General features: G+C 36.8%; 1 protein-coding gene across 1 annotated transcript in view; it reads left to right on the top strand.

Moving 5' to 3' along the window:
- WDR64 (WD repeat domain 64) overlaps positions 1 to 14,655 on the top strand; it is a 90,473-nt gene that overhangs the window by 26,841 nt on the left and 48,977 nt on the right. Inside the window, exons 9-10 of the mRNA XM_033099668.1 lie at positions 1,588 to 1,667; positions 6,746 to 6,885. Of these exons, the coding sequence (XP_032955559.1) occupies positions 1,588 to 1,667; positions 6,746 to 6,885 (220 nt within the window). The remainder of the gene's footprint in view (positions 1 to 1,587; positions 1,668 to 6,745; positions 6,886 to 14,655) is intronic.

Below are 14,655 nucleotides of genomic sequence, written 5' to 3'. Positions count from 1 at the left end.
ATGGTATCTACATTTTATTACAGAATAGACGACATGGGCCAACATATGTACTAAAATTTTATGATAGATATGCTATATTCCTTAAGAGAAAATAACATGGTACTAGGAGATAAAAATAATACAAAAGACATTATTTAGTTGTTGTGGGAGGGAGGGTGGAATCCAGCAAAGGCCTTTATGAGAAAGTCACATTTAAGCTGACACCTGTAGGAAGATGGGTGTTTATGTGGTTGGGCTCTGGGAGAAGAACATCTTTGGCCTGTGCATAAGCTCTTGAGGAGGAAAAAGCAATGTGCAGCCAGAAAGGAGGCTGATGAGAGCAGCGTGGCTGGATCATGAAGTGGGGGAAGAGGAGGGCATGGGATGAGCCCAGAAAGTTGACAAGAACTACCTAGGTCAGGTAAGCCAGATGAAGGAATCTGGCTCATCTTAGAGCTTCGGGAAGCCACTGGAGAGAGTGACAGCATCAAATTCATGTTTTACACAGATCACTCTGATGGTAGCATGACTTGGGTAGGAAAGGGGAAAGAAGAATGGGCTATAGTGGAAACTGAGAAGTTAGCAGTTTATTACAGTTGTTCTGGTAAGAGAAGATGGAGGGTTGAACCAAGATACTGAGGTAGGAATGGGAAGAAGTGAGATTTCAGGTATTTTTTAGAAGCAAAATCAACAGGACTTAATAGAAGGTTGGATGTGGGTGGTAAGAGAGGAGGAAGTGTCCAAATGTGTCCCTGGCATATGTGCTGTTAAGGTCCGGAATTGTCCCCCTCAGACAGACAGAGAACCCGCACAATAATGCAAGTCACACAGCGAGGTTTATTACCAGCCGGCTGGGGTCCCCGTCTCTGCCCGACGCAGCGGGTTTTTAACAAGGACCCCAAACACTAAAAGCCAAGGGGTTATATAGCATTTTCAAGGCCTTTCATAGCTTCTGAGAGTACAAGATAAACTTACAGGACTTACATAGTTTCAAAGAGTATAAGATTTACTACAGGACAAGGAGACCAGGAGTATAAGATAAGCTACAGGACTTGCATAGCTTCAAAGAGTATAAGATTTACTGCAGGACAAGGAGACCAGGAGTATAAGATAAGCTACAGGACTTCTAGTCGCCATGCTGTAACTGCCCACATCCTGGAATTTTATAATTATGTTGTTTTAGGCTAGGGGCTGTTAACCCTGACCTGAAGATAGCAGTTCTCATGCTAACAGTCTCTTACATGCTAACAGTCTCTTACAGTGCTACCAAATGGACTCACTTAGCCACCCAGTGTCCTTTCTGGGTTAAAACATGATGTATCTCCACCCATCCTTGGTCGCAGCACAAGCACAAAACAAAGGTGGAGGGCTGGATTTTTTTTCTTAAGTAGAAAAATACACAGTACTGTGCTAATATCACCACATTATGGAGTAAGTAATATAGATTCTGCAGGTCAGTGAGGATTTAATAATCACTTATATTTTCTGTGGGTAAATGGATTTTATAACCAATGAGAAATGAGCCTATTGAACATAATCTATTTATGAATTGGAATTAGCTTCATAAAGAAAAATATATAAGGTTTACTTCAAATTTGTGTTTCCCAGGCCTGTCAGAGAATTTTCCATGCCACGAGGAGCAAACACTTTTTGTTACTGTATAAAAGCAAATGTGATTGTCACTGGAGGTAAGAGAACAGTTTATGTTGCACAGAGATTTTCTGCTTCGCAAACAGGGCTCTCCTTAATTAATATAGTCATAGAATATTCATAAAGTTATAAAATTTTACCACTGGATAAACCTTTTAGAGAATTTAAAAGTTTATATAAAGTCAAATCTGTCAGCCTTTTTCTTTGTGACTTCTGGATTTCATGGCACACTTAGAAAGGCCTTCCCTAGCCCAAGAACATGTGAAACAAATTCTTCTGTATTTTACTATTGTTTTCTATGGTTTTGTTTTATATTTTACCTTTAGATCTTTATATAGAACTTATTTCAATGTGTGAGGGGATGTGTTCCTCACCTGGGACCCATGTCTGGGCTTTAGAGGAGTCACATAGCTCCCTGAAGCTGAATGATACTTGTGTGTTTATGTGCACTTTTCTGGAGAGAAACTCCAAAATTCTATCAAATCGTCGAAGGGGTCCATGACCGAAAAAGTCAATAGCCCATGGTTTAGAGTTAATAGAGAAAAGGGCCAGGGATAGAGCCTTGAAAAATACCAACATTTAAGGGCTAAGTTGGCTAGTAGGTAGGAAACCAGGTCATCTGATGAGAGTAATGATGACCTGCTAGACCTGCTAGAATAATGATGATGCTACAAGAAGCTGGGAAAGGTGGAGGACTGGAATATTCTTTGAGCCTCAGATTCCTCATTTGTTCTACTGGGGTTCTACTACAGTACGATGGCTTTGAGCCTGGGCTCTGGAGTCATACCATCTAGATACAAATCCTGGCTCTCTTACTAGGAAGTTGTATGACCTTGGGCTTCTAAGCTCACTCTCATCTGTAAAGTGGAGCTGATAATAATACCTACTTATAAGGTTATTATAAGAATTAAACAAATTCAAATAAAGTACTTAGCACAGTGTCTTCCACATAATAAGTGCTCAACAAAAAATTGCTAATAATAATACTAATACAACAAAAAAACACCTACCTCCTATGGTTGTGTTTAGATTGAGATAATGTATGCCTGGTACATAGTAGGTTCTCAATAAATACTAACTCAATCCATTTATAACACATATGCAAAATTACTTTGACAGATATCTGGAGGTATTGTTGAAATAAAATGAAATCTGAGATTCCATTTAGGAGGTTGCAACAGAGAACTCAGGAGTGAGATGGTGAGGGTCTGAATTCTTGGAGATGCCGTGAAAAAAGAAAAGAAAGAGCCAGTCTCAAAGACATGGGAAATAAATTATTCATAAAACCTGGAGACAGAATGATATTGGGGATTAATAAGTTCTAGAATAGAAGTTCAAGATCAAGATGCCAGCAAGGTTGATTTCTAGTAAGGGCTCTCTTTCTGGCTTTCACATGGCCTTTTGCTCACTATCGTGTCACATGGCAGATAGAGAGCAAAGTCCTTGATGCCTCTTCTTATAAGGGGACTGCTTTCATCATCAGGGCCTCCGTCTCGTGACCTCATTTGAGCCATTATCTCTCAAAGGCTCCATCTCCAAACACCATCACCCTGGGGGTTAGGGATTCAACATATTAATTTGGAGGGGTAGGGGAGGTGCATAATTCAATCCATAGCAATTGCCTGAGAAATAGAAACTAAGAGTCACCTGTGCCCTGAGTTTTTTCAGCCTGCCTGGAATAACACTCCAGGACCTAAGAACCTCTGAAATAAAACAGCTGATCTTATCAAAGAAGTCAGGTGAACATTCAACACAAATTTATTTTTTGTTTAGATACATGTTTTCCCACTGTGTTGCCAACTGATAGTTAAACCTCTGAGCTAAGATACATCAACGCAACACTGAAGTTATGGAAGTGGTTCAATAAATACTTGTCGAACTCCTACTGCAGCTCATACACTAGAGATACCAGAATAAACAAGAATGGTCCAGACAAATAGTCAATTACAAAAGATGATAGCAGTAGGGGCATATAAGCAGGGCACTCTGTTTTGAAGACTATGAAGAATGACTATGAATAAAAAGACTATATGTTTTGAAGACTATGAATATTTCAGAATGTCCATTATGAAATATTCTTGGAAGGACAACTATACTGAGATTTTAAGGACAGATTGAAATACTCAAAGGAGAAAAAGAAAAGGGTAGAGAAAATAGTACGTTCCTTTTACATGGGCCCAAGAAAATAATCATAGAATTACAGAAGCATTTGTGTCTATCACATTTGCCTGGCTTCTCAATATCCAACTATCAAGTCACCTAATTCTCCTCCATACCTGACTAGTTCTGGATAAATATAGTTACATAAAAAATTCAATATACAGCAGCAAATTCATCCTGTGGGTGGCAAAATATATGCTACCTGATTAACTAAAATGACCATGCTGAACTTCAGATATTTTATATGTAAATTGTGATTCTTTATAATTTAGCTTATATATAAATTGTAACAGGTAACAATGCTATTATACATCTGTTTTTTCCTAGGGTCTTTCATAATAAATAAGGTGTTTAAGAATGCATCATAATATTCTTAATGTGATACCATTTTCTGATATGTGATTCTAGACAAATTACATTTAAATCATTAAATTAAATCATTTAATTAAAATCACTTAATCTTTAGGAGTTAGTTTCTGTCTTTTGTGATATATGAGAGTTGGATTATTTAACTTCTAGGGTCCCAACTAGAAATCTTTTGATATTTTCATGACTCTAGTTCCAAGAAAAATTATTTGTGAAATAAAATATACCATATCTTAAGAACATTCTATCTTAAGAATATTTTGTAAACTATTATACATGGTTTAGATTCCTTAAAAAAAACAATTCGATAACAACTATGCACTAGTTCAGGTAATGCTACCTGCTATGACAACAAAGCCCCCAAATGTATAATGACTGAAATACAATGGAAATGTATTTCTTTTTAGTCATGTAAAATCTAAAGTCAATTCTCATAGTTCACTGGCTTAAAGTCAGTAATCTGACCACACCTAACTGCAAGGGAATCTGGAAAATGTAGTCTAGCTGTGTATCCAGTAAGAGACAATATGATTTTGGTGAGCAGTTAGCCAGTCTTTATGATAAAACTGTGTGTGTGTGTGCGTGTGTGTGTGTGTGTGTAATAATTAAATTTTTATTAACTTTCAATTATTAATATCAGAATTCTAAGAGATCATGGGTAAGTTAAAGGATATGGTCAAATAATTCATAGGAGGAGGTACAATTAGCAGATACACATGGGAGAAAATATTTAGCATTAGCAATTATATAAATTTAATTAAACTATCATTTTAAATCTATAAAAATTGCATATATTTTAAATCATGATAATATTCATGTGCTAGCCAGGGTTTGATGAAACTGCTATGTTCATATATAGTGTATGGCCTTGGAATTTGGTACAGCCATTTTGGAAAGTAAGCTAACAATATGTTTTAAAGCCATAAAAATATTGATAGCCCTTCACATAGTGATCCCACACTTGGAAATTCATCCTCAGTAAATAATCCAAAAGAAGAAAAAGACCACATAAATAAAATAACTATTGCAGTGTTGCCAAATAAAGTGAAAAACTAGAATTAGCAGAACCATTTATCAATAGGAAATGATTAAGACATTGTAATGTAGCAACTAAAATGATAATTATGAAGACATGAGTATGTGGACTTCCATAAATGTAAAAAAAAAATAGTAGGTATATATTATGTTAATTATGTTTTCTTATTTTAATTACATTAAATATATAAGATTTGTATTTTTAAAAGGGCACAAATTGTTCAGTTATAAGGTGAATAAGTTCTGAGGATCTAATATACAACATGGTGACTAGTTAACAACACTGTATTGTATAATTAAAAGTTGCAAAGAGTAAATCTTAAAAGTTCTCATCACAAAAAAACGGTAGCTATGGTAAGAGATGGATGTGTTAACTAACCTTATCATGGTAATCACTTCATGATATAGTATACAAATATCAAATAATCACACTACACACCTTAAACGTACACAATGTTGTATATCAGTTATATCTCAATAAAGATGGAAAGAAAAAGAAAGCAACTTTCCTTTCAATCTATATATAATAACAAAATGGCAAACCCGCTCTACAAATTTTAATTTGGTCCGTCTCTCTGTGCATTCAATATTGCATGTTGTAATTTCCTGTTAAAAATACATGTTAAAACAGTGATTTTTGTATTTTGTCCACATTTATAACATTTTATGTGTGTATCAAAGATAAAAATTAGTGATAGTGATTTTTAGTTGTTGAGAAACAGTAATCTTCCTCAGTACTTCCTGAAAATAATTTACGTATTTAAATATGAATGGAAAAGTGTTATTCTAAACTCTGAAAATAAAAAGTATATTTGTAAGACAGAAAAAAAATTTAACAATAATTTTCTATTGGGAGTGGACTAGAGATTATGGGGGAAAAGAAAATTTTTAAATAAAAATTGTACACTTCTATATTGTATAAATACTTTTACCATGTACCTGCATGATTTTAACAATTAAAAAATAGTATCAATGCAATGATAGTAACTACATATAAATTATATATGCTTATGGATATATACAAGCATAGATAGATAGATAGATAGATAGATAGATAGATAGATAGATAGATATATGCAAATATATAAATATGCTAGAAAGGAAGATGGAAAACAAAAACAATTGATTTGTTATAATGGTATTGATTATGTGCAATTTTCCTCCTTTTGCTTTCTTTTTTATTATAATATTTGCATAATTTAAGAATGAAAACAAAGAACAGCTGCCTTAAATACTTTTGGGAAGTAAATAAAGTATAAATAATACACTAATGAGTAGGAAAGTATTAAATCAAGAAAAGGACTCATGAAATATTTATGAGAATTCACATTTGTATGTGTAAATACAATTATAACAAAACAGCCTTGACAAGAAGAAGCAGATCCCAAAGAAGGCTAGCCTCTTAGCAAGTCAATCAGACTGCATCCTGGAAGAAACAGACTGTGATTTGCTATTAGAAGAAAGATAAGGATATCACTGCATAAGAGACAGGCTCTTTAAACTGTGACCACCTGTATCCCTGAGAAAATGAGTAACTGTTCCATCTCCTTTTCAGGAGATGATAAAGTGCTCCGGTTGTGGCATCCCAATATCAGCACCAAGCCAGTGGGGAAACTTGTGGGGCACATGTTCAGTATCACCGAGATCGTAACAAATGAGAAAGATCAACTCGTCATCAGCCTTTCCTCTGCAAAGGTAACAAAAAGAAAACAACAAAAATGAAACAAAACTCTTTTTTCCCTTAAAATCAATTATTGGAAAATCCGGAATATATACAATTTTTGACTGAAATAGCTGATAGTCACTGAGAAAAACATTAAAGTGGAGAAGGAAATGATGAGCCACTGTTCTGTTTCTGTTGATTACAGCGTGAGAAAGGACTTTTTTTTTTTTTTTTGAGAAAGGACATTTTTAAAGACAAGAATAACAAGAATACAACATAGGGAAGACAGCCAATGCTATCCTCACTAGTAAAATCCAAGAGGCCTCCCCATTGCAGACAGGAACATTATTAACTACAGAAAAACTAAGGGTTTCTGTTATTGCTGCTGTCACTAGTGTTCAAAACATTCTAACCAATGTAATAAAAGTTATGAATGTTAGAAATTAGAAGGCTAAATTATTGTATTTGCAAATAATGTGATTGCTTGAAAATTTTGATAAAATCAGCATAAATTTTTAGAATAGATCAGTTTAATAAGGTGGCCAGTTATAATAGCAATGTATAAAAATAAATTTCTATGTAAGAGCAGTAATCAGTTAAGAAAAATATGGTCAAAGGGATGGCAGGGTAAAAATTATGAAATATCTAAAAAATAACCTTAACATGCAATATTCATTATGTGTATAAGATAACTGAAATTTTTCTGAGGTATTTTCATTTAAGAACATGAATAAAGGGACATTCTATGTTCCTACATGGGAACATTCTGTTGTAAGATATTCTCCATCAAATTAAGCTATATATTTAATGTGATTCAGGATTATTTAAATATCAGTTTTCCAAGTTTAAAGTTAATGTAAAAATATCAATATACAAGAATACCCTAGAAACATTGGAAAATATAATTATAAAATGCCACTTTCCCTGTCAGATGTTCGTTAAAACATATTATGAAGCCACAATAAATAAAACAGAGCAGTAGTTAATGCAGGAATAGTTAGATATACCTATGAAACAAAATAGAAAATGCAAGAATTAGATCATGTGTGTATGGGAATTCTATAGATGATAAAAGTAGCATTTCAAATCTGTGAACAAAGGGTGGTTTTGTTCATTAAATGTTGGGAAAACTGATTAACTATTTGAGGGGCAAATATGTAATCAGATCATCATAATAAAGAGTAAAATACATTCCATATGGGTTAAAGATGTTAAATGTAAAACACAAAACCATAGAAGTCCTAGAATTTTCTTGACGAAAATACAGGCAAATATGCACATAGCCTTAGCGCAATTTCGAAGCATAACACCTATGACTAAAGGAAAAATTAATGTGACTACATAAACATTTAAACTTACTGTAAAACTATAATAATAGCTATCATTTATCAAATGCTTACTAAGTGCCTGGCATTATGCTTAGTATTTTGCATACACAACTCATTTGATGCTAATAAGAACCCTCCAAAGTATTTATCATATATATTTGCACATGTAAAGAAAAATGAGACCTAAATATTTTGTACAAGGTCACATAGATACCTAGTAGCTAACTATAGCCGATCCCATTGTCTGTCTCCACCCTAGACAGCCTCCTTATACATATAAAAAAGGTTAAAGACAGACAGCATGGGGGCGCAGGGGGCAAAAATGCAACAAAAGTGACAGAAACTAGAATATCCTTTTTAAAAAATATTTTTTCAATTACAGTTGACATTTAGTATTATATTAGTTTTAGGTGTACAGTAAAATGGTTAGATATTTATATAACTCTAGAAGTGATCCTCCTGATCTTAAATAATATTCTTAAATAAATGAAAAATTTTAACAAATTGGTAGGGGAAAAAATGGGGAAGGGGAGGGCAGAAAACATGGACATGTTTATATAGTGCTGTCGGGGATAAAGCTGGAAAAAAGTTTTGGGTCTTTATTCTAATAAATAATCAGATAAGTGGCCAAAGATCTATATAAAATAGTGTTCTTTGCACTACTGCTGCCATACTGCACTTCATACACTATGGGCACGGCAAATCCTCACAGCCAGTCAGCCTGAGACTCACTCCCACCCACTGATGTGCCCAAAGCAATCAGGTCTCAACTATAAGAGGGCACACACAACACCTACAAGGTACACTCTGGTAGCTCACAGCTCAGGTGATCAGGGAGACTGCACCTGTGGGCCATACAGAATACATTCTATATAAGGCCACCAGGTGAAGACTGAGAGACATAGATCTACCTAATACATAGAAATGAACACAGCGAGGCAGCCAAAGTGAGGAAACAAAGAAACGTGTCCCAAATGAAAGAACAGGAGAAAACGTCAGAAAAAGAAGTAAATGAAAAGGAGGCAAGCAATAAACCAGAGAATGAGTTCAAAACACTTGTTTTAAGAATGCTCAAGGAACTTAGTGAGAACTTCAATAAAGAGAAAGTAAACATTAAAATTTTTTTAAAAGACATAAAAACCATAAAAAGAACCAGTGAGAAATAAAAAATATAATACCTGTAATGAAGAAGGAATCAATAGCAGAGTAGATGAAGTGGAGGATTGAATCAGTGATTTGGAAGACAAGGTAGCACAAAACACCCAATTGGAACAACAAAAAGAAAAAGAATTTTGAAAAATGAAAATATTTTAAGAAACCTCTGGAACAACATCATATGTAGAGCTAACAGGAGGAGAAGAGACAGAGTAAAGGATCGAGAACGTATTTGAAGAAATAATAACTGAAAACTTCTTTAATCTGGTAAAGGAAATAGACATACAAGTCTAGGAAGCACAGAGAGTCCCAAACAAGATGACCCACACCAAGACACATCATAATTAAAATGGAAAAGGTTAAAGACAAAGAGAGAATCCTAAGAGCAACAAGAGAAAGGCAACCAGTTACTTACAATGGAGCTCCCATACGATTATCAGCTGATTTCTCAACAGAAACTTTGCAGGAAGGAAGGGATTGGCATAAAACACTCACAGTGATGTAAAGCAAGGACCCACACCTGAAACTAGTCTAGCCAGAAAGGCTATCATTTAAAATTGAAGAAGAGATAAAGAGCTTCCCAGACAAGAAAAAGCTAAAGGAGTTCACCACCACCAAGCCAGTATTACAAGAATTGCTAAAAGGACTTCTTTAAGAAGAAGGGAGGGAAAACATATATATAAATAATAGAATGGCAATAACTATGTACCTACCAATAATCACATTAAATGTAAATGGACTAAATGCTCCAATCAAAAGACATAGAGTGGCTGAATGGATAAGAAAACAAAACCCATGCATATGCTGCCTACAAGATACCCACCTCAGATCAAAAAACACACACAGACTGAAAGTAAAAGGATGGAAAAATATATTTTATGCAGATGGAAATGAAAAAAAAAAAGCTGGGATAGCAATACTTACATCAGAGAAAATAGACTTTAAAACAAAGACTATAATAAGAGACAAAAAAGGACATTACCTAATGATATAGGGATCGATCCAACAAGAGGATATAATCCTGGTAAACATCTATGCACCCAACATAGGAGTACTTAAATATATAAAGCAAATATTGGGTGACATAAAAGGAGAGAAGGACAGTAACACAGTCATAGTAGGGGACTTTAACAGCACATTGACACCAATGGACAGAGCCACCAGACAGAAAATCTACAAGGAAACAGTGGCCTTAAATGACACACTAAACCAGAAGGATTTAAGTGATTATTTTAGAGCATTCCACACCAGAGCAGCAGAATGTACATTTTTTTCAAGTGCACATGGAGCAATTTCCAAGATAGACTACATGTTCGGCCACAAAACAAGTCTCAATAAATTTAAGAAGACTGAAATGATGTCAAGTGTCTTTTCCGATCATAATTGTATGAAACTAGAAATCAATTACAAGTAGAAAACTGAAACAGGCTAAATAAAATGCTATGAAACAATGAATGGGTTAACAATGAGTTCAAGGAAGAAATCAACAAATACCTTGAGATAAATGAAAATGAAAATAAAACTACCCAAAATCTATGGGACATAGTGAAAGCAGCCCTGAAAGGGAAAATCATAGCAATACAGGCCTACCTCAAGAAACAAGAAAAATCTCATGTAAACAATCTAATACACTTAAAGGAACTAGAAAAAGAACAGCAAACAAAGCCCAAAGTAGAAGGAAGGAAATAATAAAGATCAGAGAGGAAATAAATGAAATAGAGTCTAAAAAAAAAAAAAAATTCTGAAGATCAATGAAACCAAGAGCTGGTTCTTTGAAAAGATAAACAAAATTGATAAACCTTTAACAAGACTAACCAAGAGAAAAACAGAGAGCACCCAAATAAATAAAGTCAGAAATGAAATAGGAGAAGTGATAATGGATGCCACAGAAATACAAAGGATTATAAAAAATACTATGAGCAATTATATGCCAACAAATTGGACAATCTGGAAAAAATGGAGAAATTCCTAGAAACATACAATCTTCCAAGACTGAATCAAGAAGAAACAGATAATCTGAACTGACCAATTGCTAGTAACAAAATTGAATCAGTAATCAAAAAACTCCCAAGAAACAAAAGTCCGGGACCGGATGGCTTCACAGGTGAATTTTACCAAATATTCAAAGAAGACTTAACATCTATTCTTCTTCAATTATTCAACAAATATTTTAATTTAATAGTTTAATAATAACTATTTTAATATGAAAATATTATTTAAGGCTGATGCATGCTAGGAAATATAATCCTTGAAGAAATCACACTTGTTTTCTGAAATTTAATCATACTATCACTTGTTTAAAAAAGAGAAAATGAAGAGTAAGACCAGTAATTTCAAGTGACAAAGGGTAAACTTGACCTAGTTTTGCTGGATTTGTTCTGTCTATTCTCTTTTATCATCCCAAGTTCTAGCTGAGTAATTATAGTTCCCTTTCCTTCCTCAAAGGGGAGCTTTAATAACCTATTTCTCCATACTATTACTATATTTATACATCCCTCAAAACTGCTTTCTTTAATTCTTACATCCCTGGGCAGGAGGAGGGGGTTGTTCTTAGAAACCTCATTTAGATTTCTAGAAAACTCATTTAGGAAGATGTTCCCATCTTCTTAAGCCATGAAAAAGCAATTTGAAACCCCCCACCTAAAATATGTCTTCCCTCTATTGTCTAATCCATAATGTAAAGAGAAATGTGGTTTCAATTGAACTATAAGTTGTCATTGGTCTTTTATTATTTCTCCAAATTGTTAATGTTAAGGTCCGGAATCGTCCCCCCTCAGACAGACAGAGGACACACACGATAATGCAAGTCACACAGCGAGGTTTATTTCCAGCCAGCTGGGGTCCGAGTCTCTGCCCGACGCAGCGGGTTTTAACAAGGACCTCAAACACTTAAAGCCAAGGGTTTATATAGCATTTTCAAGGCACTCAGTAATTTTCCATAGCTTCAGAGAGTACAAGATAAACTACAGGACTTACATAGCTTCAAGGAGTATAAGATAAACTACAGGACTTACATAGCTTCAAAGAGTATAAGATTAACTACAGGACAAGGAGTATAAGATAAGCTACAGGACTTCTGGTCTCCGTGCTGCAACTGCCCACATCCTGGAATTTACAATTAGGTTGTTTCAAGCTAAGGGCTGTTAACCCTGACCTTAAGATAGCAGTTCTCATGCTAACGGTCTCTTACAATTTACAATTAGGTTGTTTCAAGCTAGGGGCTGTTAACCCTGACCTTAAGATAGCAGTTCTCATGCTAAAGGTCTCTTACATTTCCCCCCGGTTTGTTGTTCATAATGAGGAATCTTGCTCATGTACGGGCCAGCCGTAGAGGTCCTCAGGTGCGGGCACTCTCTCATACTGTTGTCTTAGGACCATGAGCTGGACGGTATTAACACGATCTTTCACAAAATTAATAAGCTTGTTCAATATGCAAGGGCCAAAGATTAAAATAAGCACCAGCAAGATAACCGGGCCCACTAAGGTAGATACTAAGGTGGTGAGCCAGGGGGATCTATTAAACCAAGCCTCAAACCAGTTCTCCTGAGCTTCCCTTTCCCGTTTTCTCTTAGCTAACCCTTCTCTCACCTTTGCCATGGATTCTTTTACTACACCAGTATGGTCAGCATAAAAACAACATTCCTCCCCTAGCGCGACACACAGTCCCCCTTGTTGGAGGAACAACAAATCAAGTCCTCTTCTATTCTGGAGTACTACCTCGGATAGAGAGGTGAGCGACTTCTCTAAATGACTAATTGAGGTTTCCAACCTTTCTATGTCCTCATCTATGGCCGCCCTTAGGGAGGTTATTCCTGATTGTTGAGTAGCCAGGGACGCTATGCCGGTCCCGGCTCCAGCTATTCTCAAACTGAACAGGGTGGCAATGGTTAGTGCAGTAATGGGCTCTCTTTTACTTCTCGTACTTGTGTCACTATCCCAATGCGAATACATACTCTCCTCAGGGTGATAGAGGATGCGGGGCAGCACAGTTACTAGGACACAGAATTCATTGGCGGCATTAAAGACCGAGGTAGATAGGCACGGGGTGAGGCCAGTCTTTGAACATATCCACCATCCATCAGTTCTGGGGATTAACCACTTAGTGTCACTTTTCCAACTAGGGGAGCTGTCTATGGAGGCACATAAACTTTGTTTTTCCGGGGGCACCTTCCCTAGACAGGTCCCATTGCCGCTCACTAGTTGCATGGTTAAGCCAATTTTATGATTTTCCCATGAACACTGAGAAGCGTTCTTATCGTTAGAGGCGTTGTAAGTGGCATTAAGTCCTATTGCCTCATAGAACGGGGGCTTTACATCATAGCACAGCCAACAGGAGGTTGTGAGGTTAGGACTGGTGGCATTAAGGGTCTCGTATACAGTGCGCACCAGTTTCTGCAATGAGTCTTCGGTTGTCTGCGTAGCAGGTGTCGAAGGAGTTACAGAGGTCTTTGGCTGGGTTCCCGCGATCGTTCCTGCGGTGTCCTTATCCCTTGATATACCTGGGTTCTTGGTAGGGACGAGAGGAGCCAGTACCTTATTTGGACCCACCTGAGTGCTGATCGTTTCGACCGATAGTCGAATAGTTAGGAGACCGCCGGGGTGGGGGCCTATCCATGCCCAATGGCCTATATCTAATTGGAACCCCCAAGTTAATCCTGATAACCAACCACGCTCTTTTCGTGCCGCGTCTTGGTTAAATTGGACACGTACCTGGGGTACCTGGTTGAGGGGGTCCCTAAAGGAGAATTTGACTAGATCCCTGTTCCCAACGTCCCACTGTCGGGGCCCGTCATTGGAGGTGACACAACTCCAACTACCACAATAGTAGCGGTCTGGGCCGCCACAGGTTTTCCAATTGTTTCTTAGGTTCCCTGGGCAGGCCCAAAACCCTCGTGCACTATGTCCTTGAGAGGTGTGGATTATGGCCCGCTTGGACCTGACTGAGTAGTCATACTGCCATCCACGTTTAGAGCCAAAAATGTCACGCAGGTCGAAAAACAAGTCTGGCCACCACGTATTGACTGGGGCAGTATGTGTGGTGCTATTAACGGTTGTTTGGGTCTGTCCATCTGTTAGGGTCCATGTTAGCTTATGGGGTTGGTGTGGGTTGATCCCCGCGTGGCTCTTCTCCCAGATGTTGAGCAGAGTTAGGGCTAGCAGCCATTCCATCGTTAGCTGAGGCAGGGGGCTTGACGCTTCCCCGAGGTCGGGAGAGCTGCAGCTTCAGAGGGTTATCAGGGTGTCGCCGCACGGTCCACTCCTCAGCTTGTGTCTGCTCCAGCTGGTTGGCTCGGCGCACGTGAGAGTGATGGACCCAAG

This window comes from Rhinolophus ferrumequinum, chromosome 27, assembly GCF_004115265.2.
Source record: "Rhinolophus ferrumequinum isolate MPI-CBG mRhiFer1 chromosome 27, mRhiFer1_v1.p, whole genome shotgun sequence".
NCBI lineage: Eukaryota > Metazoa > Chordata > Mammalia > Chiroptera > Rhinolophidae > Rhinolophus > Rhinolophus ferrumequinum.
The sequence above is the reverse complement of the archived record's forward strand: the minus strand, read 5'-3'. Positions and strand labels throughout refer to the sequence as shown.